Consider the following 27,117-nt stretch of genomic DNA (forward strand, 5'->3'; position numbering starts at 1 on the left):
CTTGATAGCCAACAGATACATTACTTACATTCTTCAGAAACAATCATGCAGATTATAAATGTCACTTTACTCCTTTAATAATGAAATAGAAAGTCAAGGAGATGAAACATCCTCAGATTATATATTTTCAGCTGATTAAATATTTCTGTCAAAGTCATGCCATCTGTATTGGAAATGCCCTATATACAAGATTATTAATTTGTAATAATCTAAGATATATTCTTTAAAATGAGAAAATGTCAAAATGCCCATTGTCAAGCATTTGCTTACCCTCTGAAGAGTATCAGGAGCTTTCTAAGGCACATGCAACCTATTCATCTGGCTGTGTAGGTAGATGTTGGGAGTACCAGAAAGGATGCCCTGATTGTGGCACAGGTTCTATAGAGCGCCTGTTGTCATTCATTGCCAATGTGAGGTGGGCAGGGAGGGCAGACCTTGAGATGTGTTCAGGTCTATGCAAGGTGTATGACTTGTATACATGTCACAAGACTATAAGCATCAACCCTTTGAATGTGATGAAAAAAAAAGCCTCTAGTTATGCTGTGAATAAATAAACTGAGCTGTTTTAATAATAGTGATGCCAGCAGCCAGAAAAGCCCCATGAAGCCTAACCCGTCAGTTCTTCTGTTGGACTCAGGGCCCCCTGACTGACCTGTTTGGTGTAGGTGATCTCTGGCCACCTCAAACAAGCGCAGGTGCATGTTGGTGATAGGGTTAAAGGAGCCACAGGCCAGGAGAACCACAGGGATTCGGCTCTTCATCTTGTCCGGCACATCCACACCCGTTGCAGTGGCCACCCTGCTTTTATGGGGACAAAAGCTCATGTCAGGGAGTTAGCACTGAGACAATTATCCAGATCAGTCTCTCTAAACCATACACAGACCATTACTTCTCAACTTGTAAGATGACTGAGGAGGCCATTAAAACAACATTTAAGGAGGGTTTGCCATGGGCCATGAAGTACGCCAAGTGCTATGCCAAGGTATATCCTTCTCTTGCCAAGTCCTTTTTAACAACCCTGAGTGGTTACTCATACAGCTCAGGGACCTTAGAAGCTACTGGGCCAGGACTGGAACCCAGGCAGCCTGATCCCAGAATCCATGTTCTGTTCTGAACTTCTATATCCTCCTTGGGCTCCGACAGATCACCCTGGGGTCAGAAGGAGGGCTAGAAGACCCCCACAGTGTCATTTCTGGTAATCCTAATAGATCTCACAAGGTCCTAGAGTAGATTAGCACTTTTAAAATACTTTTTACTTTGAAACAATTTTAGACTTATTGAAAAAATGTTACAAAATTTATACAAAATTTTTTATACTCTTTATCCAGATTCCCCAATGTTAACATTTTACCACACTTGCTTTATCATTCACTCTCTTTCCACACACATACATACCTGTTTATAAATATTTTTTCTGAAATGTTTGAGAGTAAGTCATAGACATAAAATCTCTTTACCTCTAAATACTTCAGTATGTGTTTTCTCAGAATGAAGACACTTTGTTACATAACTGCAGAACAATGATTAAAATCAGGAAACCAACATTGTTACTGGACTATTATCTAATATGCAGACTGAATTCTGATCCTTTATCTGGGGCCCAACCATTTTGAGAGGGTGCAGTCCACCCTCTGACCTCACTCTGTTGAGGTTAAAGGTGAGAAGGAAACAGCCCAGGCTCCAGGACTGGCTGGCAGACACGGTTCTCTTGCCTCTGAGATGCTGCGTCCTCGAGGTGGGCCTTGGGTGACCCTTAGTTCTGCCTCTCACTGGCTGTGAGGCCTAGGGCAAACCACAGACCCTCTCTGAGCCTCAATTTTCTAACCTGCAAGATGGGGATAAGTTACTTACTCTTACAAGGTTATAGTAAGGATAGTTACATATGGAAAGTGCCTGATACAGAAGAAGCATTTAATAAACAATCACTGTGGTTGTGATGATGACAACAATGGTGAGAAAGGTGCTGCTACTGCTGACCCTGATGGAGCAGGAGGAGAAAGGAGATGGCGGTGTTTCTGTGGTAGGCAGTGTTTAAGATGGCTCCCAGTGATCCTTCTAGAATTCACTGGTAATCTCATCCCTTAAGTATAGGCTGAAACTTGCTTACAACAAACAGAATACAGCAGTAGTGGTTACCACTTCTGAGCTAAGGTTACCAAAGGCCTCTGGCTTCCCTCTTGCTCACCTCTTTTGCTTTCTCACTTGCTCACCCTGATGCAGCCAGGAGGCAGGTTGTGAGCTGCCCCATGGAGATGCCCATGGGCCCAGGGAGTGAGAGAGACCTCTGGTGGCCAACATCCAGTGAGGAACTGGATCTCCAACAACTATGTGCATGAGTGTGGGCATGATCTTCCCCCAGTCAAGTTTTCAGATGTGACTGCAACCCTGTGAACACTGACGGAAGCTTTATAAGACAGGTTTTATAAGTTAAATTATGTCTGGATTCAAGACCCACAGAAACTGTGAGATAATAAATAAAAATAATAAATAAATGTGTTGTCTTAAGCTGCTACATTTTGGTGTAATTGGTTATGCAGTAATAGATAATACAGCAACCAACAGGAGGAATGCATTTACTGCCTTTATTGTTCATCTTGCTATGATGGTCTTAGCTGTAATCCTGTAGTTCTGGGGCAACATGTAGAGTACTCAGTCACAGGAACCTGGGACCCTGCTTGTATCAAAGGAAACTGTTTCAATTTGGCCCATGTTATCTCCTTCTCCAGGCTTTCATCCAGCTTCCTACTTTATATTCTAGCAACAATGAACTACCTGTTAGGACTTCTTTGTGACATCTTCATGGCTTCCTGCTTCAACCTTCTGTACAGGCTATTTTGGTTTCCTCCAACCAGAAAACCCCCCAGCACATCCCAATATGTTAAGACCCAATTCATATGATTACATTATTTATTACTTCAATCACTATTTATCAATTACTTGCTAGGTACCTATATCAGTTAGGGATATATTAGCTGCAAATACCAGAAGCCTAACCTCAGTGGTCTAAACAAAGAGAGGTTCATTTGTTTCTAACATGACAAAAAGTCTGGAAGTAGGCACCTAATGACATTAGATCATGGGTTCAACAATGACTTGCAATTCTTTCAGTTTCTCTCTCATGGTCACAAGATTGCTGTTGCAGCTACAGCCATCATAACCTCAATAAAGGCAAGAAGGAGGAGCAAGAAGCTGTACCAGATTAGCTATTCCTCTTAATCAAGAACACAAGAGCTTTTTTAGAACCTCCTGCAGATTTTGCTTCTGTCTCATTGGTCAGAACTAGGTTACATGGCCACTCTAGCTACGACAAAGGCTAGAAAGGCATCTATTTAGCTTGACAGCCTCTCTAGTGAGAACAGTAAGGGAAAGGGTATTGGAAACTGGATTAACTAATCCACCGTGGCTGCCACAGAGTTGGGGATACAAGTGTCTGGGTGCTGGGAGGGTGGAAGGCTGCTGAGACGGCTTCTTTGACATCTAGCTTAGGTTAACTCATATCTGACTTACCTTTAATAAATCACATGCCGCATTTTATTGAAAAAGCCTGCTTATATGTCTTTCCTATCCACTGGACAGTAAACCCTTTAGGAAAGGAAGTAGTGTTTTCTCCATCCTGGGATTTCAGCTTGAAGCACAGAGCCTGGCCCAGAGTAGGGGTCAGTGAAGACTGAAACAGGGCACTGGCTGGCTGGAGGGTGTGTACTCTGAGCTACAGTGTGAAGATGAAAAACTCTCAGCCTAGGTGGGCCGTGGTGTCTTCATACTTCCTTTGAGGCAGCAGGAATCCCCCCTACTGTGTGGGAAGAAAGCAGTCAACAAGCTGCTGCTAGCTTTTTCCCAGGGAGATTGGATGGTTTAATGAGATATTTGCAAAGTGTGCCAAGCTATTCACAAAAGCAGCCTCATGATGACTGTAACTGAAAAGGTGGCTGTTTTTTACAACTATTATGAAGTCTTTCAAAATTCTATTTCATTTTGACAAAATATACATTGTTAGAACCATTAAAACATGTAACTGTAGCATCTCAAGTAACCTGGGGGCTCTCATCCATTTTTCCAAAAGTTCCCAGAAACTGTAAATTAGAACATTTGTTTGAATGGTGGCATCAACAGCAATGAAATGTGATGCTGAGAAGGAGAATAAATGACCTTTATTAAGTGCCTCTTGCTTTTTCTTTTTTTGCTGTGGGCATACTGAGCCACACTGTTCTAATGGAGACTGTGCTCTGTCTGGGCCACGTCGCAGGCTGAAGGACACAGTGAGTGTACATTCATTCCCAGGATCAGTAACAGGGTCAGTGCACCTGTACCATTTGTACACTCCAATTTGCTTCAACTAAGTACCCTCCCAAGCCAAACCCAGAGAAATACAGTGATAGGGCTAAAATGGACTCACTCCAGGGACCCACCAGGACAATAAACTGGCTCTGATTTGAGTGCCAGTCTCATCAGACACAAGGCAAGATGCATGCCATAAAAGTGTCCCATCTGCCCTTATCATCTAATAATATCTAGTGAGACGGAGCAAGTGAAGGAGACTTTTGCTATTGGGAAAGGCTTCTCATCAATAAGCATTTAATGGAGGCCACAGAGTAATAATTGCTGCTAAAGGATTTAACAAGTTGAGAATGTGGTGTACAGGCTTGTTGGAATTTATCATTAAACTGGAGACAAGGCAAACAGGTTCTACCTTTGGCTCCCGCCCCCTCTCCAGCTTACTGCCTCCCACTCCATAGTCATCAGACAGCATCTCGTCCCACTCCTCAAGCACAACATGCTGCTTCTGCAAATGCAGTCATGACCACCTGAAATGCCATCCTCATCCTTGCCACCCTGGTGATCTGCCTTCAAGGTTTTCTCCCTGGAATATTTACCTTGTATCTCCCCCAATAGCCCCCCACTATCATGCTAACTCTGTACTTGTTTTTCACATTTTATCACCTTTTTCTTTCTTCACCAGAGAATTGTCATTGCTTTTTATGCATGTTGCTCTTCTCCAAGTGGAAGATAATCTCTTAGAGGTGTTTATTTTTTAATTTTTTTTTAAGAGACAGAGTCTCACTTTTTTTTTCCAGTTTGGAGTGTAGTGGCATAATCACAGCTCACTGCAGCCTCAAACTCCTGGGCTCAAGTGATTAGAGAGTGGTTTTTAAATTCATCTTGGTCCTTTCAACTCCTAGCACTGTGCCTGGCACCAATAAGTACTCAGGAAATGTGTGTGGAACGAACAAGAGAGTCAATGTCTATCCCTAACCAAGTATTTTTGTCAGATGGCTACCTCTTCTCTTTGGTTCTGTCCCAGTCAATGGAATGAGTCTTCCAGAGATATAAAGTGAACTTTCTGGCTCCCTGAAGGTACACAAGATCTCTCCCCAAAGCCCCACTTCACTTTTTAAAATTTCACTCAATCTGAAATTTAAAAAAGACATCCTTGCCTGTTGGGCCCTCTTTAACACCATGATCCTGTCAACAGGGATATGCTGGCCTCCTGCAAACTGACACCGAGGTCATCCCTCTGCCCTAGAGAACTGGAGGTTGATGGCTGTCCATTTGCCAAGACGGTCCAGACAATTCCTTCCAGATTTTACTGCCTAGACATTGCTCATTGCACTGTTTTTCAGAGTCCATCCAGTTTCTCCACAACAGCCAGGTCTCTGGCACTGCCCTGCCTGCCAACTACTCAGTGAACAACTGTTTATTAAGCATCTACTAGTGGCCAGGCCCTCGACTGGACAGTAGGATGCAATAGGAGGAAATGCAGATGTAGCCCTCACCCTCAAAGAGCTTCCAGTCATCTATGGGAAGGACAATTCAACAGACAATAACCCCAGGGAAAGGGCTCAGGGCTTAACACCTCACTGTGAGAGAGTGAATAATTGGCCCCTGAAAATGACCGTGTCCTAATCCTTGGAACCTGTGAATATGTTATGTTACATGGTAAAAGGGATTTTACAGACATGATTACATAAAGATTTTTGAAATGAGGAGGGTAGTCTGGATTACTCAGTTTTATCTTGAAGGCCCCCATAAAGAGGGCAGCAACGGGGCTACATAAACAGAGAAAGAGATGTATGAAAGAAGCAGTCGTCAGAGAAGAGAGAGGTGCTAGGAAGGGGCCATGAACCAAGCAATGCAAGCGACCCCTAGCTGCTGGAGAAGGCAAGGAAATGACTGTCCCCAGGGTCTCTAGAAGGAATGCAGACCCCTTCATTTTAAACTTCTGACCTACAAATCTTGAAGGCAATACATTTGTGGTTTTTTTTTTTTTTTTTTTTTTTTTTTTTTTTTTTTTTGACAGTATTTTGCTCTTGTTGCCCAGGCTGGAGTGCAATGGCGTGATCTCAGCTCACCGCAGCCTCCGCCTCCCAGGCTCAAGTGATTCTCCTGCCTCTGTCTCCTGAGTAGCTGGGATTACAGGTGGGTCCCACCATGCCTAGCTAATTTTGTGTTTTTAGTAGAGACAGGGTTTCTCCATGTTGGTCAGGCTGGTCTCGAACTCCCAACCTCAGCTAATCTGCCTGCCTTGGCCTCCCAAAGTGCTGGGATTACAGGCATGAGACCGCGCCTGGCCAAATTGGTGTTGTTTTAAGCCACACATTAGTTTCCTATGGCTGCAGTGATTTGTTACAGCAGCCATAGGAAGTTAACACACTTTTTAGTGGCAGGCTGTCAGAAAGGACTTTCCAGCTACAGCAGGAATGGAGAGGGAATTGAGATGCTGGGGAAGATAGCAAACACTGTGTCAGGCACAAGGCATAGTGCTGCAAAGGCCTAGACACAGCAGCTGAAGGTGGGGGGTGAGCTGAAAGATGTCAGTATGGCTTATGTGTGGGCAGGAGCTGATGTGTGAGTGGCTCAAGATGAAGCTGCAGAGTGTAGAAGGATCACGAGGGACCCTGGGTGCCTATGAAGTTTAGATTTTATCCTATGGGCAAGGAGGAAGCCTCTGAAGGATTTTAAACAAGGATGTGACTTGCTCAGTCTGTGTTTCAGAAAGAGTACTCAAGTGCATCAGGAAGTTTCAGGGACAGTGGGTACATCAGAAAGTCTCAGAACGGCCCCAGTTGCCCTCAGGTCTTTCTGGCTGGAGAAGGCCAGGCAGCCTCCATCTTCCTGGAATATGGTCTCTTCCACTGCTCACATCTCACCTGGCTCACCACGTAATGTGATGCTGGCCAATACTCCATGCGTACTAAGTTCTAACCTAGTGTGCACCCCTTAGCCCATTTGTCACAGGCCGTCACAGAGGCACAGTAAGGAAGGCGACCCGGGAAGGTTAAGTGCCGTCACTGCAGATGTAATGTGCTAATGCTCATGGCTTGGGAGGCAGTTAATTTACCTTTCCCTGCGGTGAGCATTTCTAACGGGCCAGGCCTGGGAAAGTGGCTGAAAACATCCCTGTTTATTATAGACATAAAGCAGATGGCTTCAGGCAGAATGGAAATGGATTCTACAAACATCTTTCATTGCACAGACCTCTTGACCAGCCTCCTCATCTTAAAGAAAACACAAGTCATGGTTTGTACGTGGGGCTGACGACCACATTTTTCAGGACTCGGTGAAACCATTTCCATCTGTGTGCGTGTGTCGACTTCTCCAGGGCAATCAACCTTCATGTGTACTCCAGTAGTTTTCCCTTTTAACTTTGTTGGATTCACCTGCTGTCGCTACGGGCCCACAATGCTGCTAAAAACAAAAGCAAAGCATGCCTTCCTTGTCAGTGTGAGGATCCTCTGCCAGCCACCCCTTGGAGGACACAAACATGTCAATTAAGCATTCATCCTCATTATGAGACTCCCAGGAAAGCAGGCAGCCCACTCTTCAGTTTCGAGAAATTTCAAAAGATTTGAAGGAGCACAAGGAGTGGAATGAGATCTCTTGCAATGCCATACTCATGAGTTTGGGACTAGTTTCAATTGCTGCAATAAAGTACATCTGAGTAACTGCTACTGGGTTTATTGAGTAATAGGCTAGGCACTGTGCTAAAAACTTCACACACATCAATGCTAATTCTTTCAACATGCCTGGAAGGGAAGGGTTTGTGCTTGCTTTCTGGTAAAGAGTCCAATCAACCTCCCAAGGCTCAGTGAGCCACATAGAAAATGGAGATAATTATATCTACCTCTTAGAACTCTCATGAGGGTTACTGGAGGTGACCCAACTAGCACAGTGCCTGGCCCACAGAGGGTTCTCCAGAAATATTAGCTCCTTTGTCTTTCATTGTCTTTAAAACATAATTTGCCACTCCGTATACCAGCTTCCAGGCGGTTCTTTACCTTGTTTGAAAAAGACCTCCCATTTTTCTAGTTACCCATGATCAAGACCTGCCAGCCCTTGGACACACATTCGGCATCCTTCTACCCATTAGTCAGCTCACTCAGACCAGCTCGGCCTGGGAGATGTCACCACTGAAGGGTGCTGATGAGGAAGGTCAAGCCCAAGTACCAATGCTGCAGTCGTTTGTCTAGCTCCAATAAAACAATCCTCCTCTAAGCATCTCTTGTCTCTGGAATTTAGAGTCAATATTGAAAAACACAGGAACAGACAGTCTAATATCATTCTGGTAGAAGTAACATTTTCTAATGATGAAAAATAAATATGCCTCAAATCATAGCTGACCTGTCAACTTGGACAAAGAAGGCAGAAAAGGGGGTTAGAAGGTGAGGAGTGTTTTGGGTCTGCTGTTAGGAATGCAAATAGCAGAAAATTAAAAACACAACCTACTAGCTACTGTGCTAGTGCCTTGGAGATAGAGGAGTAAATAAAATCTGTTCTTGTCCTCAAGAAGGTTATAATCTAGCAGGAAGAACAAGCGTCAAGGACCTCTGGTAGGATAGAGTTTGCTGGTGACTCCTTAATATCCATTCTCCCATTCTCTTTAGTCACAGAATGCCTGCCTTCAGCTGGGCATATTGCTACCTTTCCCAATGTCTTTGGCAGTAGGCTGAGGCCACATGCCTAAGGTCTGGCCAGTGATCTTAGGTCAGGCACTGTCCTTAAAAGGGAAAGGCATGCCTTTCTCCTCTTCTCTACTCTTGCTACCAGGAATGTGATAGCTGGAGTATGGCAGCTATCTTAGACCCTGAGGACAAGAACCAACTCCAGGTTTGACAAAGAATAGGTCAAGAGAAAACCAGGACTCGATGACCCTGAAGCTGTCATACCAGCCCCAGGCTGCCTACCTCCAGGTTTCTTTTACCTGGGGGAGAAACGATCTTCAAAGCCACCATTATTTTCCATTTTTCTATTATACACAGCTAAACCTAATTCTAACTGCTATGCCAATATTTAATGAATGTTTCTTGGGTTAGCATATAAAAATGGAAAAGTATGTAAACTTTTAGAACTTTCTATTGCCCCAGTTAAGTCTATTTTATACGCAGAAACTCAAATGGACATTGTTTGAAAGGGAAAAAATTCACCTAAGGAAAAAACAAAAACTACCATAACTTAATTTGCTACATGAATTTTTCATGGGAGGAAAAATCCTTACTCAGGACTCTGGATGGCTGAAATGTACAGCAGTGAATCTTTTCTGTAGATCACAAAAACCAGACGCTGTCCCATCTACTTCTCCCCCAAAACAGATTCATTATGGCTCGTTGTCGCACTCTGCTTCTAGTGGGCATTTGCCATATGGCTTGGCAGTTTAATGGTTTTCTGATACTTGACAAAAATGAAGCACAATTATTTTGCAAGGAGCTTGCGTTCCTAGATGGGTCTTTTCCAAATAACAGCTGTGCCTCAAAATTGAGTTACTCAATTTGCAATTTGTGGACACAATACTCAAACATTTACAAGTGAGCAAAACCTCAAATCACTTGGGCTATTTCCAGACATCAGAGTTTATGAAGTTTTTAGCAATGTTATGAGTGTGCAGCTGTCAACAAACTCAAGCCAGCATCTCTGAACCACCAGACCCTGCAGGCAGCAGTGATGTCCTACTTATCAACAGGCCACGTGGAATTGACTACAAACCTGTGGGACAGAAAGAACATGAGGGCAAGAAGCCTCACCCCTAAAGCCCACAGACTAAATCTCTATTACTTTCTTTCCATTTCCTTCCACATTTGTGTAAGTGATGTCCAAATCTACAGCTCCAGACTTGACCCTGTTTATGGGCCCCTAAAGGTCCATGGGCATCTGCCTGACACTGGCTTGATGACAAGACAGACATGGAATCAAAGCCAACAAGTACTTCCTAACCGAGTTACCTTGACTAAGTGTATCAATCAGGAGAGGCCAGGTAAGCTGCACTAACAAACAACCCTTAGTCTTAGTGGCTTAAAACAATAAAGGTTTATTTCATGTTCATAATTTTACCCATTCCACACGGGTTGAAGGCTCTGCTCTGTGTCATCGACAAAATTGTCCCTCAATCCATGACTCAGGATGATAGACCAGCCACTACATGGAATGCAGTTAGTCACAATAGTAGAGAGAAAGAAGGCTCTGGAAAGTCCCTCACCAGCAACTTTACGCTTGGCCCCAAATTGCCACATGTCACCTCTATAGATCCCACGCAACTATAGTGAGCTAGAAAGTACAATTCATCTCCATGTGCTGAAGGTAGAAAGCCAGAAATATCTGGCAAATAGCCTTGTGCTTACTATATGACTTAATCGGTCAGTCTCAGCCTTAGTGACCCATACGGAAAATGGAGATTTTGGCCTCACTCTACCTCTCCTACTTGTCTCTCACCCACCTTCTCTATTCCTTACAAGTACTCTGTATCATCGTCAAGCTGGGATCACCTACCATTCTCTAATGTGTCTTCTGCACGTTCCTGCTTCTTGGGCCTCTGTTTATGCCATTTCTTAGTGTTAGAATGTTCTCTTCCATGCTAACTCTCCTGTGGAGCTTCCTGCAAGGCCCACCTGGAAGTCAGAGCTCCCTCCTCTAACCTTGTAAAGGTGATATACTGTATGTCTAGATACAGACAAATATTTTTAGTCTATATTTTTGAGCCCCCACTCTTTCCTTGCCTAGCACACTGTAAACCCCTGAGGGCAGGGATCCCACTGGGTTTAATGCAGAGTGGAAGATGACTTTAAGAGATATTTACCTTATTCATTGGGAGACAAGGTAAGAGTGAAAAGTAGAACAGAGTGGGAGCCAGGGAGCAGCAGCCCACTTCATGGCAGGATCTAGGCTGAAGCAGGTAGCTGTGGAAGAAATATTCCCCAAGTCAAAACAGCAGAGCCCCAGGTTTGTCCACCCTCCCATCCCCATTACTGCCTTCAGCATCTGGCACTTCTTCTTTACCCGGTTTGCTTTCCCTTTTGAGAATTTCTGCCTCCTAATCTGGGGTGTCAGTTCCCTTCCAAACTTAAATTTTGTTTTAACCCCATAAACTGTATCTGCTGCCTTGGCTGAGTCCCATCCAAGGACCCTGATTCCTGATTCCCACCTTAGAGGTAATATTTGATTCCTCTATCCTCTCCCTGCCTCTGCCCATACCCAACCTGGGGTCCATCCCAAGGCCCCCACTGCAGTCTAACAGTGGGCAATATGCCACATTTAGTGTTGGGAAAGCATCTTGTGCCATCTACAGCCCTGAGGGCTTCCCTGTGTAGCAGCAAAATGCAGAAGCAATTGTTCATAATGACATCAGGGGACGGCACCATGGCCCTTCTAGTGCTCAAATCACAAAACTGGCAGCCATGTGGCTCTTCTCCCTCCCCTGCCTTGATAGTTCCACCTCTGTAATATCTTTATTGCTCATCCCTCTCTCAAACTGCACAGTCCCTGCCTTAGATTGTGACTCATTATTTCTCAATTGGATCTGAATGTACTCCTAACTCGTCTCTTTTTTCCAGTCTCACCTCTGATCCATCCTCTGCGTAGCTGCCCAAGGGATCTTTCAACACAAACATTAACATGCTGATTCCCTGCTTAATCCCTTCCCCATCAGTTCCACTCTGGATAATGTTGAAATTCTTTAGGGTGTCATCCAGAGCCCCTTACCTGGTCATGACCTTTTCCCCCAAGGCTTGCTACTTACCCTCCAAACCCCTCCTTATGGCTGCTCTGTCAAACTGCCTTTCATCCTGTCCTGAGTGCTCACTCATTCTCACCCATCTGTGCCAGGCTAATGGCTACATCACTTAGACTTTACCTCTTCTACAAAGCTCTCAATGTCTATTCCTTCTAAGCTAAGTTGGGTCTTCTCCTGCACCTTCCACATCCCCTTAGACCTTTCTCTCTTACATCTCATCCCATCCTACCTTACCCTCTATTCATTGCCTATCTATCTTACTGGAGAGTGAGCTTCTTGAGGGCAAAGAATGTGTTTTATTTTTGTATCCCAAGCTCCAAGCATAGGGTCTTGCTCAGAGTAGGTGTAAAACGTGTGTGGAATAATCAAATTGAATGTATAGATGAGGTCAAGACAAAAACAATGTTGGGAGGCAATTCTCCATGGGTTGCTCATGTTTCTGCATGTCTTTCAAGTAAGGCATTGGCTGCTGATTGTTCTGGACTTTCTTTCATGGATATTTGAATAGCCAACAGCAGCCTTGGAAGACCAATATTGTCTCCTGCTGGGGCAAAAGCAGGCAGAGTTACTGTCTAGTATGATGAGATGATGTCCCTCTTTGGAGCAAAAGACAGACATGTTTATTGTCCCTGATAAAATAACCGGGTTTCCGAAGCCCAGGGATCTTCTCCCATTACACAATCCACTGCAAGTATGGGTATTGTGTGGCCATTGTCATGTCCTCCTGTGGGAACTGTAGCTCAGAAAATGGCACAAGAAAATGCTGACATTTGGCTACTGCTGTCGCCGTGAATAATAAAGTATTTTGTCTCTGTGGGAGGAGTCTCATGTCTTCTGCCAGCATCCATGAAACAGTGGCAGGTTAACTTGTTAGCTTGCAAGTAGGGTAAAATTTCAGACCTTTTATGGTTCTTTACAGACAGCAGTCAATTCTGGACTTCCTCTAGTGAACCAGGAAATCCACAGATGGATGGACAATTGAGAAGAGAAAGATGTTGAGGAGATACTAGAGTTCATGAGGCCCTGACCACACTTCTTCCATACATAATACAATTTATTTCCATCAGAAAGAAACTCAGATAAAAGTGACTGTCTACACAGCCACAGTCCAGCTGTCTTCACATGGAAACAGAATCAGGAGAACCCCTTTCCCAGTGAGGACAGTGCACGGTGGGACTCTGTAGTCCCATGCACCAGCAGGACAGGTTTTCTCAAACTATGCACGCATAAGGGTCCTAGGAACATGCTAGTAGAAATCGTACCATGACCATCAGTATGCGTGGTGGATTCCAGTCAACAGAAGGAGGTCAGACAGAAGGGGCTAGTGTCCCTTCTGAGTGGGCAAAAAGCAGCCTGATCAGGGGAAAACTCAGATCATCCAGGTTGCTTTCTGGTTTTAAGAAATGAAGATTCTGATAAAGGAGAAAGAAAAATTGCTGAGGAATATAGGGTGACAGCTGTCTCCCTTATGCTACTGTCAGCCTTGTCCCTAAGTTCTCACATCCTCTTAGGACCAGCCCTAAAATGTAATCTAAAAATCCTAACAAAAAAGGTCACTTTGTTTTAGCTTGTTTGTTCATTCATTTACTCAAAGAGAAATTAAGCTAACAGGATAACAACAGGATCCTGAAATATCTGGGAAGGGTGGAAACTCGGCCAGGCTCTCCATGACGGTTGAACAGGTCAGTGGAGGCTCCATGAATCACAGTGGGGAGGTGCAGGCAAGAGACATGGTGACCAAGGAGAGCTGTTCACCTGATACGTTCACTGGGTACAACATAACCAAGTCCAGAGCCATTCTCTCCAATCTCATGTAACATAATTTCCTCCTAGAAATTATATGCCAAGCAGCCCAGCTTCTTTTCTTCACTGAGCTATGAGTAGACTGCCATGGTGATAAGCAGATAACTGCAAATCTAGGCAGTGATCTGTGAAGTCAGAGCAGGCCTGAGTCAGATTTGAGGCTGTGATTAATTAAAAATTTTAACTGAGTTCATCCAACATATATTTAATGGTATGCATAATCACTATTGTGTTGGCTAGAAATTAGGCCAGAATGGTGGGCAGTGCATAAGTAACAACTGTAGTCTCTATGATTCTTAAGCAGACAAACTTAATTTTGTTTCTTCCTGCAGTTATTGCTTCAGAATCCACAACTGCAACTGGCAGAACATGTCCTGTCCATGTTCCCACCAAAGCCTATGCATAGGTTAACAAGTGTCAAGAAGCTTGACACATTTGCCAGTAAGTTATACACAACCCTCCAGCTAACCCCATACCAGGCTCCCTCCCACGAGATGAGGACTTGTTGACTTCCCTTACTGTGTATGAATTTAAAAATCAGCAAAAGCTTAATTTGCTTCTGTGATTTCCAAAGAACTAATGTATTGAACTGCTATGCTACATCTTAGCTGATGGCTCTTTTTCTAGGCCATTGTGATACATGTTGACCCTATGAGTGTGCATGCCACAAGCACAGCATTTTCTATAGTTGGAACAGAGAGGCTGTCCAGAGGATAGGAAAGAAAGGGCCTGGCCCCAGGGGACCAGTCATATCCCTGGGCCTCAAGGTCAACAGGCAGAGCTAGGTTATAGTTAGGCCAGAGGAACTAAAGAACACTCCACTCTTGGAGGCTGGGATAAAGCCCAGGGAAGACATATGAAGGTATCAGCACCAAAATTAAGACAGTGAAGCTTCAGCCCACAGACATCCAACTCATGAGAATTCACCTGTATGTGCTGGACTCAATAAAATAATAATTTACATATAAAATAAAATGTAGGCTGACATGAAATGATTTACACTGTCTTCCATGAGCAGATGTTCCAGAGTAAGTGTGATACAGCCCAGGAGAATCTGCTGGTCCTTCTTGCAGCACAACAATTCCCTTTTCTTCTGGCTGACAAACACCAATTTTGTTTTGCTTCAGGGATAAGGGGCATAAGAACCACAGCACCACACCTACCATGGAAGTCTCATGCTCTTTGTTAGTGATTGGTTAGGCATGGGCATGTGACCTAGTTCTGGCCAATGAGATGCAAAAGAAAGTACCTGGAAACCAGGAAATATTCTCCTAGATGATAAAGAGCACTGAAATCCCCCTTTCTGTCTCTTCTTTTACCTGCCTCCCCTGGACACTGTGGCGTAGAGATATGATGCTTGGGGCTGCTACAGCCTTCCTATGACCACAAAGGGAAGGCCTAGAGAACTATATTAACCTTGTACAGTATTACCTTTCTCCAGACTTATTATTACATAAACCACTAAAATACCTTTATTGGTAAAGCTCCTGCTGGTCAGGTGTTCGGTGGTGTGTGGCCCAAAGCATCCAAAGAGATACACCTCAAGAGGCCTCGGATCTTGCCTTTCTCTAATGGTGTGTACACTTTCATGGGCCAAATGTGATCCTAGTGTGCAAAGATAAGTATCTTCTGCATAATTTGGTCCCTAACATCAAGGGAGCAACTTCATGTGGGTTGCAGTTGAAGAGAGAATGCACCTGTGCCTGAGGAGGCCTTGGTGTATGGGGCCTAGGAAAGGATAGTATGTTGAGCCCCACTGTGGCGCTGCTCTGGGAACTTTTCAGAAACCATTTTGAACGAACATTACTTTTGGTTGGCACTGTGACTTACTTTGAATGAACATTATTTTTGGTTGGCACTGAGAACTAAACCTCAGGGAAAGCTGCCTCCAGAACCTCTTAACAGACCCCCTCTGGACTACATCCAGTGTCCCATGGGCACAATGGGGACATTGATGAGGGCAGCCCTGCATCTGGTAGAATGATCTCCACATTCTTGATCGCTCCATAGGGTGGCTTCCTTCACTGCAGTGTCCTCACTCCCCCTCTTCACAGGGTGAGGCAGCCCTGCTTTTCCTGCCTTAGTGCTGGCTGCTTCCCTCCTGTAACTTATGATCTGACACAGGTTGGCGACTTGAAAAAACCTCAATGTACACTGCACTCTGACACCTCCATGCCTTTGATCTTGCTGGACCCTCTGCCTAGAATGTCCTTTCCATCCATCTCTCTCTGTTAAATTTTGCCCCCCAACACTCAGCACATATGAGGCTGTCCATAAAAGGTCTCCTTTACTCAACAACAAAAACAAACAACCCAATTAAAAAGTGGGCAAAGGACTTAAGTAGACATTTCTTTAAAGAAAACATATGAATGGCCAACAAGCACATGAAAAAATTCTTGACATCCCTAATAGCTAGGGAAATAAAATCAAAACCACAATGTGAAACCACCTCCTATCTGTTAGAATGACTGTTAACTAAAAAATAGAAAATACCAAGTGTTGCAAGAATGTGGATAAATGGGAACTCCCATGCATTGTTGGTGGGAATGTAAAATGGTGCAGCTGCTATAGAAAACAGTATGGAGGTTCCTTAAAAGATTAAAAATAGAATTGCCATATGATCCAGGAATTCCACTTCTAAGTATATACTCAAAAGAATTAAAAGCAGTGATACAAACTGATATTTGTACACTCTTATTCACAGCAGCATTATTCACAGTAGCCAGAAGGTGGAAGGAATCCAAGTGTCCATTAACAGAAGAATGGATCAACAAAATGAATGGAAAAACAAAATACACATTGCATGTATATAACAAAATATTATTCAGCATTAACAAGGAAGGCAATTCTGACATATGCTACCATAGAGATGAATCTTAAGGACATCATGCTAAGTAAAAATAAGCCAGTCATAAAAGAACAACTATTGTATAATTCCACTTATATGAGGTACCTACAACAGCTAAATTAATAAGATAAAGTAGAATGGTGGTGTCAGGGGTTGGGAGGAAAGGGGGAAGGAATACTTATTATTTAAAAGGTATAGACTTTTAGTTTTGTGAGGTAAGTTTTGAAGATTGCTTACACAACAATATCAATGCACTAAACACTACTGAATTATACACTTAAAAATGACAAAGATGTTAAATTTTATATTATGTGTATTTTATCACAATCAAACATTTAAAATTAAAGGTCTCCTTGTTAAGCCTTCTCTGATGCCAGGCTTCGATACCATTGCATTGCTTGTCAATCTCTGCCTTGATTCCTTGTTTTCTGTTCTATCAGGGTTGTCTTAAGATTTACCCAGTTGCCTATACCAAGAGAATCACAGAGAAATAGTATCAGAGATCTGATAGAACTATTCCTAAAGTCAATCCCATCTCATCCCATCTAGGGCATTTCAATTATGTAAGCCAATAAATACCCTTTTTATCATGAAGTCAATTTTAGTTGGTGTGACAGCTGCAACCAACATCAACCTAATTGATGACACATTTGGCCTGAAATAAAAGAACGCTAACAATAAGGAAAACAGCTCTGAGATTTCTAGGGAATAGAAAAAAATTTGCAAAAGAATGCAAATAAGACTGGCATGTACCTGACCTCTTATTTGCAATGCTGCATGCAAAAATGCAATGAGCAATACCAGCATACTGAGAGAAAACAATTTTAAATCTAGACCATCAATTAAGTACAGGAATAGAACAAATACAGTTTAAAATATGAAAGGACCCAAAGTTTACCTCTCAGTCACTCTAAGAAGTTCTGTGAGGATGTGTTCCAGCAAAACAAGGAAGAAAAACAACATAAGTAGAGGTAATTTAACTCTGGGGAAAGGTGAAGCTAGAATGAAAGTTGTATAGGCTGAGGAGTAAGAGCTGAGGGCAGAGTGTGAAAATGTGGAGCTCTAAGAAAAAAGGTGAATGCTGGAGAGGTTTGGTAAACTGGGAATATAGTGAAAGCATCTCTCTCTCAACAATAACAACAAAAAATCAAAGACAAACAGCTATTTAAATAACATGGTCCAAAAATAATGTAAATTAAAATGTGACATAATTTTAACTCCTTGATGGAATATGAGAAAAAATTTATTTGACTCCCATATTAGGAATTTCTCTTTGAGTGATCCAGGGACACTTGACCCAGGAGTGAACACCTATGTGGTCATAATAATCTAAATCCTATTTAATGGTGTTCAACTTTTAGAGTCATTCTAGTGAAAAGGCACAGAAGGCTTGTAATCACAGAATAGAAAGGTAATGTTACCATTATTGGCAATGTAAGAATATAGCTCACGGCCAGGCGTGGTGGCTCACAGCTGTAATGCCAGCACTTTGGGAGGCCGAGGTGGGTGGATCATGAGGTCAGGAGTTCGAGACCAGCCTGAACAACATGGTGAGACCTCGTCTCTACTAAAAATACAAAAATTAGCTGGGCGTGGTGGCACGTGCCTGTAATCCCAGCTACTCAGGAGGTTGTGGCAGGAGAATCGCTTGAACCTGGGAGGCGGAGGTTGCAGTGAGCTGAGATCATGCCACTGCACTTCAGCCCGCGTGACAGAGACTCCATCTCAAAAAAAATAAAAAATAAAAGATAAATAAAATACAGCTACCAGAAGCAGTAGCTGGAGAATAATGGGAAGGAGGGCAAAAGCACCAATAGTTTCCACTCACCTTATGAGGAGTCTAGATACTGATTACAGTTGATGAACGAGAGGCACAGATTTGTTGTGAACAACAAATGTGGGGGAAAATAATGCCTTAGACAAAACAGGGCCTACACTTGTCTCCCATAAAATGAAGTTGAGGAAGATAGGCAGTTTAGGGTTAGGGCAGCAGCTCTGATGTCACTAATTTGCCAGGATCTACTCTAGATTTTTTCTCTGTTATTCTTAGAACATGACTTCCAGCTGCCCTCAAGATTATCTCATGGTCACATGATTGCTGTTGCAGCTCCAGCCATCATACCTGTGCTCCAGGTAAGAAGAAGAAAGAGAGGAGAAGGGTAAAAGGAACCTACCTGCCGAGTCAGTCCTCTTTAGAAGGAGTTTTCCTGAAGCCCTACCCAACAATTTCTACTTACATCTACTGGCCAGAACACTGTAACAAGGCAAACTATCACGAGGAAAACTGAGAAGTATAGTTTTTTTTTGATGGCACATTGTTGCTCTCAACAAAATTGGGTTTTAGTAAGGAAGAAGTGGGAAACAGATATTGGATAGGCAAACTGGCCATTTGTGACTCAAGTGATAGAAGTGTATTATTCAAGTAAAAATGTATCCAATTAAAGAACAAACATAATAGAATCATCAAAAGTGAGAGGAAGGAGGAAGGGTAGGGTGCAGAGAGTATAAATGAGTTAAATCTTTATTTTTCATAATGGGACTCAATGGTATACAATTTAAAGTTGCTTTTAACTTCCAAAATACTCAAAAGGCTAAAGCAACTTGCCTTTGGGATGTAGGTGGGGTGGGGGACGGTAGGGACAGAGCTGCAACTTTTCATTAAAAACCCTTCCGTATTACTTGAGTTTTTAAAAAACCATGTGCAGATATGGTTGTGATTTAAAAGTATCGGTGTTTAGTATTATGTTGAGAAGCCAAGCACCACTATGTTTCCTTTACAGTCTGGTTCTTGGCAATCTGCTTCTGGAGTGGACATTTTGGCATGTTTTTAAACCCCCATCACTGGCTTAGAAAGTGACAAAACTTAGCCATGGTCTGGGCTTTCTTTTACTTCTTTCAATTGATTTGTTATCTTTTAAACTTTAGCTATTCACATTCAATAGTTTTTTATGAGAAAGTCTCTGTCAGATGAATTCCCCCTGTTTCAGGTGGGGCAGTCCACGTAGGCCCCATCCTAAAATGAGGCAGCCAACATCTCCCTACAATCATTCCCCTGAGCTACTCCCATTTGCCGACAGACGTCTCTGCAGGGAAGTATGTTCTCTACCTGCCTGGTCTGCACTCTCAAATCACTGTCCTAATGTCTCTATAATGTATTAACAGGCAATGGCCAAAGGGAGTTCTGCTGAAATAGGCAGCAGTTTGGGCCATTTTGGACTGAATCCTAGAGTGCACACGATAATGCTGAGCGATGCAGTTTAATTTATGAGCATGCAAGTCTGCTGTGAAATTGGGAAATGGAGGTATTAGACATTAGCATTCACATGGCAAGGGGAGGGCCAAGTCCAAAACTATAATAGCCTTTTTACAGGGAGGACTGAAGAGTTCCAAGCAGCAGACATAATGCCAGTTAAATGTACACTCATGAAATTTATCCTTGTATTTGAATGCTGCTAAATGCCTAAGCGGTATGCACTTCTGCTGGCCTTATGCCCTTAATATGGCCTAGCACCATTCATTGTTTTTAACAAGAGTGGAACACCTGTATGCACATCTAGGAAGATTAAAAAAATTTATGGCATGGGTGTGGTTTGATCTGCAGGAAAGAAGGAATAATAGCTTCTCAATTGCCTTCTAGCTAGGGCATATACACTTTCATACAGCTAAACATTTCTAAACTGAAAAGTGAAGACAGGCACGTTTGTAATTTAACTCATTACAGTTGTGCATGCAATTCATGCCACACAGTCTCCAATTTAAGAAGCTTGTAAGCCAGAGATTTTCTGTCTGACCTTGACTCTGGCACTTCACCTTTCTAGCTAAGTTTTCAATGTACAGAGCAAAATAACATCTATTTCTGCCTCCCTTATGAATAAAAATACATTCTTCCAAATGGTTCAAAGGAAATCTCAAATGTGCCCCAGCAGTAAAATATATCAGAAAGGAGGTCAACAACTCCATCAAACTAGGTTGAATCATGTCCCCCAAAGATGTCAGGTCCTAATCCCTAGAACCTGTAAATGTTACTTTACTTGGAAAAAGGGTTGCTGCAGATGTGATTAAGAATCTTGAGAAGGGGGGAGTGCTAAATGCAATCACATGTATCCTTATAAATTATAACGGTAAAGGGAGTTTTGACACACAGAGAGGCCATTTGAAGATGGAAGAGGGAAATTTGAAGATGCTGGCCTTGAAGGTTGGAGGGGTGCACTCACAAGACAAGGAATGCTGGCAGCCACCAGAAACTGGAATCAGCAAGGAACAAATTTCTCTCTCCAGCCTCTGAACTGAATGCAGCCCTGCTGATGCCTTGATTTTGGCTTAGGGATACTGATTTCGAACTTTTGGCCTCCAAAATTGTGAGAAAATAAATTTCCTTTGTTTTAAACTACCAAGTTTAGGGTAATTTGTTACAGCAGCCACAGAAAACTAATACACTCACAGACATGTTGGAGGGAAGAGTTTCAGTTTGTACAAAAGCTATCTCCCAAACTCTATGGTTCTTTGACAATATTTGGCTGAATTTAACTTCCTGCCTGCAGCAAGTGGAAAGGGAGAGGGTTGAATGCAAGTGTAGTGATACGGTTTGGCTATGGTCCCCACCCACATCTTATCTTGAAGTGTAATCACCACGTGTCAAGGGAGGAATCTGGGGGGAGGTAAGTGGATCCTGGGGGGTTTTCCCCACGTTGCTCTTATGATAGCGGGAGAGTTCTTACAAGATCTGATGGCTTAAAAGTGTCCGTTTCCTCTGTGCTCTCACCTGCTGCCACACAAGATGCGCATTGCTTCCCCTTTGCCTTCTGCCATGATTATAAGTTTCCTGAGGCCTCCTCAGCTATGTGGAACTGTGAGTCAATTAAACCTCTTTTCTTTATAAATTACCCAGACTCAGGTATTCTTTATAGCAGTGTGAAAATGGACTGATACATGTAGGTTAAGAAAAGCAGGCAGCTAACTCCCAGTTTTGGGCAGCGTCCCCTCCTGAAGCAGAAGGCTAAGGGAGTGAGAAAAGAAATGCTTAGTTCTTAAAGCAAACATGTGAACAGATTAAGCATGAAGGGGCAGGTAATTAGGGGGGAACCAAGGATTTAAGAAACTTTCTATAAATTAACCTCATACTTTGGATAGGGCTGTGTAGGCATGTACATGTGTCAGGGAAGCATATCTTTAAACCAATAGTTTAATTATTAATAAACATGGCCAGATACCTGCAAACATATGTCATCAGACTGTCCTCTGAAGGTTTATCTGCAATAGTGAAAAGTTAGAGACCCTACTGTCTACCAACAAGGGAATGGTTACATTCCATGTAATACTATGCAGCTGTTAAAAAGAGTGACATACTTCTACATATACTGATGTGGGAGATTATTAATGAGTAAATATTGGTAAAAAATGTAAGTTGCAGACAATATTATTTTCTCACATTGTTTAAACAAAGCAATCTGTGCTATAATATACAGAAACTATATATATGTATACCTAGATATGTTTATGAATTTGTTGGATGGGTACACATCAAATAAGAAGTCATTACTTTCAAAGGAAGGAGTAGGGTTGTTGAGGGTGTGACAAAAGAGTGGACAGACTTGGGCTTTATTAGTATTGCTTTATACTAATACACTTTTTCCCTAAGCACGTACTCTTTTTGTAACTTTACGAATAAAAAAAGATGAAAATGCAATAAAGATACACCATGAGAACCTTGTTTTGAATGATGTCGGGCAAACAGTGGAGACCCTCAGTAATTGTGTGCTCAGTGAAGGGCTGTGCAGCAGATGGTCTTTAAAGATTGCCTGTGGCTTCTGGAGGTTTCCTGTAACCCAGCTAATGTTGCAGGACGGGAAGCAAAGAAAAAAAAAAAAAAACCAAACAACAACAACAAAAACCCCAGGCTTTTACACCAAACTCCCTGGTGGTCTTCCACGTTTTTATTTTAAAAAAAAGACACACAGTAAGTAGCCAAAGTCTGAGGCAAGTGTGTCTTTTGTCTCTTCTACAAGAGTGGGGCAAAGTCACCATTCGTTGACTCAGTTTCACACAAAAGCCAAGGGAATCTGTCTTTTGAACACTTTCCTTCTGAAAAACTCTACATGACGATGTTTCCAAAGGTTGTTTTACCTCCTGGAAGGGCAGCTTCTCACCAGTGAGCAGTCAGTTCCTGCAGGGTTAGCTCTTGTACACAACCCTCCTAGTGTTTGTGAGCTGCACACCAGGGAGGGGGGCACTTTGAAAAGGACACCCCTAGCCTCACTCCTCTGAGTACACCCCAAAACACGCCCAAACCATGCCTCATCACATACAAAAGGAGAGCTCTTGGATCAAAAGAGTCCCACCTTACTTGCCAATTTGAAACACTGTTTTGGATGAATGCAGTCAGGCTGACAAACTACACACCCCAAAGGCATTAATACAGCTAGGAGAAATATGCATTGACTTTACAACATTCAATTTAGGGGCACTGAAGAGATGAATGGGAGTGTGTCTCAAGACCCCAAAGCAAAGATGTGATTTCTGGACAAGAAACCAGGAGCGCAACTGCCTTTTGGATAAACAAAAGCAGGGGCATGGGTAACTTCTATCTCAAACACAGACGGCACAGGGGCAGTGCTTTAAGGGTGACAGGTCTCTACAAGTACTTCTTAAGCGATAGCTCTTACTGCAATTACTGCTTTTTGCTGAATGAAAGGAACCAATCCCTCTCTCTTCTCCATATAAAATGAAATGTTTATTTTTTCAAGACATATTTCTCCAAGATTTGCCACAAATCATAAGAAGTCTTGACATTTGATGACTCCTTATTACAAATTTCAGGAAAGATTTTCATCTTCTGTATTTTAAAGATACTGTTACAAAAATACACAGATTGGGAGTTGGATTTTTCCTTAGGCAGCTGGAATGCTCTATCTGGAAGGCTTATGCTTAACCAAAATATTTAACCCTGTTGGTTTTGTGCTCCCGTTTGCAGAATGTTAACATGTGGTCCAAACCCCCTGTGTTATAACTGAAGAAACTCACTAGTAGTTGAGTACAGGAGAGGTGATGTTGCTTATCCAAGGTTACACAGTAAGTTAATAGCAGAGCTAGAGTCAGAGCTCTGGGCTCAGGGCTGAGATTTCTATCACACTGTGACAGTGCTTTATAAAGCAAGCTCTTTGGCTGTGGAGACTTTTAGGTTTTACCTGAGGAATGCATCCTGACATATAACCCTCATCACTAGGCTTAATGAGATCGACACTCTGGGACAAATGTGGAAGATGTGGGAGCTCCCTTCTGTAAAGGTGATGAATTCAGAGAAATCTAAGGCTGAAAAGGATCTGGAGCGATTCTCTACTCCATTTCCCTTCCTCGAGGCAGAAGTTGCTGACATCATGCCAAGGGAGAAGTATTTGTCTTTCTAAAACTCTTCAGGAAAGGTTCATAACTTCACTTACAAAAAGGAGTATCTGATTTTTTCTGAACAGCTGGATCCAAGAAATAATCAAAGAAAACCACCACACTGTTTTTAAAATTTAAAAAAAAAAAAATCTTCCTCACTTTGATACCTCAGAAGTGATTATTTAAAATAACTTTCTAATTTAATCCAATATGAACATTTCTATTGTAAAAGGAAAATATGTTGGAAAATAAGAAGAGCATGGAGTTGGCATGACATGTTAACCATAATTTTTGTAATTGGTAAGAAGGCCTGTTTGTGTGAAGAACTTTGGTAGAAAGTATAATATATGAATACCTGCACAGCATAAAAACTCATGATTAGAGACTAAAGAATGGCTTCCATTATATGGTTTTCATTTTAAGTTTCCCAAGTCTCCATTTTTCTGCAAAGTAGTTTCTGTATTAGGCCTTAGCTCAAGAAGGTACATTTCTAACTAATCTGAATGGAAAACTAACAGACTAAAAACTCCACCAATGATTCCATATATATTCATGTCAAATGATTCAAAAGCTAGAGGTTACTCTGAGAGGAGAAGGCTGCTTAACATCTGTGATATTAAGAGAAGAGAAGCTATGCTTTATCTGCAGACAATACTGCTGACCCACTGCCAACGACTTTGAACTTCTTCTCCATCAGACATGATGAGATTCCAGACTCCTGAAAACCAAGGGGTGCATCTCAAAGGCAGCTGCTGGAATTAAGGTGGCCCACATCTGTGGTACAGCTCAGGCTGTGTGGAGAGCTGGCAGGTCTCAGGGCAGAAGGGATCCCTAGACTCTTGGCCACAGGGTCCCAGCCTCTGGACAGTGGTGCAAAATGACCTCCTTACTTACTTCCCCTACCCTATCCCACCCCCTAATGGCCTATTAAAGCTTCTCCCAGCCATAAATCATGTTCCTGCTACAGCAATTTCCTGCCTTCTCTGCTATTCCAAAGTCAGTGTTCCTCTGAATGCTCCACGCTCCCTACCCTGGAGGAGGGAAACTGACAGCCTGGGGACCTAAGTCCTCCCGTCCCCACTGAGCAGCATATCTGGAACCCACTCCTTGATCTGTGTCCAGCCCTCACTGTTCCACCCAGCTTCAGGCCTGCCAGAGAAAATTCTAGGCCCTTGCCTAGAGGCCCCAAAGCCTAGGCTGGAGGTGATGCTGGGAGGAAGCCATGCCTGGGGAAGACCCTCGTGCCCTGAGGTCTACCCTCAGCCAGCCAGTGCCCAGGCCAGGCATGGCATTCCAGAAGACTCACAGCATCACTGCCCTGCAGCAGCCCAGGGCTATAACGTCCCCCTACATTTTGTGGGTACCCAGATGATCAACCTCACTGTGTGTAAGGGGACTCAGAAGTGAGGCTAAATGGCTCCGGATGAACAATCCAAGGAAAGCTAAAGAATAAGCATTTGTACTGACTAATATTTCCAACTATTTAAGGGGCACACGTATTTCAATTAGATGTTATTACTCCACCTTTGCAGATGAGGAAACTGGGACTTAGAGAACTGAACTTGTTTGCCCAAGGTTGCATAGCAAGGAGGAGTGAGCTGAGATTCAACCCCTCCCTGCCAGGTGCTCCAGGTATCTCTGCTGAGCTGTGTGGTGTGGCCCCTCAGGACCTGGGTAGGAGCAAGAGCAGCCTATGGGGGGCAACAGCACTTCTCAGTGGGCCCAAGAGAGGCCCTTGCGAGGACTTCACTGCTTTGACGCCCCGGTTCCCAACAGCAATGTTTTTAAGTGAAATTGCAAAATTTTCAAAACCAGATTAAATCCACTTTAATTTTGAAAGCAAAAGCAAACAGATGTCCTGCAGCCTCTTCCCCTGGGAGAGGGTATTGAGATCCAATAAACCACACATCTTCTCTTCCTCGAGAGAGACTGGGAATCACCACACAGCCATATGCAGCTCTGCCTCTGTGAGAGCAAACAGTTTTGGCTGTACTTCTAGAAGTCCAGAAGCAAAAGCGACCAGAGAAAAGCAGGAACTCCATGTGCCTCACCAGTGAGAGGCACATTCACTTAAGAGGATTAAAAAGATTCAAAGTATAAAATGGGTTTCATGATAAGTATTTTACTCTCATTTTATTGAAGTAATGGAGTTAAAATGTTAAAGGAAAGGATAGATTGGCGGCGGGGGCAGGGGGGTGGTGCCATAAGTTGCCATTTAAGGAGTCATTGCTTCATAAATGTCACTCTATTGGTGTTATTCTGTCATTTCCTGTGCCTACTCCATTTTATAAAAATACTTATGTTTGGATTAAATGGCTCCTAAGAGGTCATCCTGTAAATAACACGGGACTCAGAGGTGTGTGTGTGTGTGTGTGTGTGTGTGTGTGTGTGTGTTTTAATTCAAATGCAAAATATCTTACACCTCTCAATGTGTCATGGAATAATGCAAAAAGTGATATTGTTAAAACCTCCATAATTTAAAAAAACTGTTCTATTTAAAAATAATGGAAATCAGAAGTTATAAAATGCTTATGTGAGTTGAAGCCATTATTTTCTGAGCAAACAAATCATTTATCAGCAAAACCTACTCTTTCCTTTTATACTCATAGTTCATTAGTGTATATAATATTTAATAAAGTTATTTGACTATATTAGCAAATACAGCCAGCACTGACACTTTTGGAAACAAACAACGGACTGCTAAGTGTAGTAGCCACGTGGTGGGGTCAGGAGGATGCCTGAGAGGGTTCAGTTTGTTGCCTTCAAGGTCTCTGCCTAGCTCTGTCCCACCTGGGGCATAAGCCAGGTTTAGGAAATGCTGGCTGAATGGATAAATGAGCTTCCCCACAGTCCAACCCTATTCCAGCCCCAGAAACTCCTCAAGCAAATCCTGGCTGCCTAGACATTCTTCCCCTACTTCCCTTCACTCACTGCTTGAGTCACAGCAACACATTGTAACTCAAACCTAGGGCGTGGCAGCATTTCAGAGCAAGGTGGAAGGGACCAGAGACATTTTCTAGTTTAGCCTCATCATTCCATAGGTCAGCAGGTTGGAGACAAGCTATGAGATCTGATCAAGGGCAAGTAG

General features: G+C 42.9%; 1 protein-coding gene across 8 annotated transcripts in view; it reads right to left on the reverse strand.

Annotated features, from left to right (window-relative positions):
- Positions 1-27,117, reverse strand: part of LOC105469958 (nicotinamide nucleotide adenylyltransferase 3) — a 115,992-nt gene that overhangs the window by 65,896 nt on the left and 22,979 nt on the right. For 4 of the 8 annotated variants that reach the window (XM_071091010.1, XM_011721607.3, XM_071091011.1 and 1 more), the window contains exon 2: positions 653-801. In XM_071091010.1, coding sequence (XP_070947111.1) covers positions 653-761 — 109 coding nt within the window. In that variant the 5' untranslated portion in view covers positions 762-801. Of the gene's footprint in view, positions 1-652; positions 802-11,065; positions 11,166-27,117 lie in introns of all 8 variants that reach the window. The other 4 variants (XM_011721608.3, XM_071091013.1, XM_011721609.3 and 1 more) reach the window with 2 other exon arrangements.

The sequence above is a fragment of the Macaca nemestrina genome, chromosome 2, assembly GCF_043159975.1.
Source record: "Macaca nemestrina isolate mMacNem1 chromosome 2, mMacNem.hap1, whole genome shotgun sequence".
Lineage (NCBI taxonomy): Eukaryota > Metazoa > Chordata > Mammalia > Primates > Cercopithecidae > Macaca > Macaca nemestrina.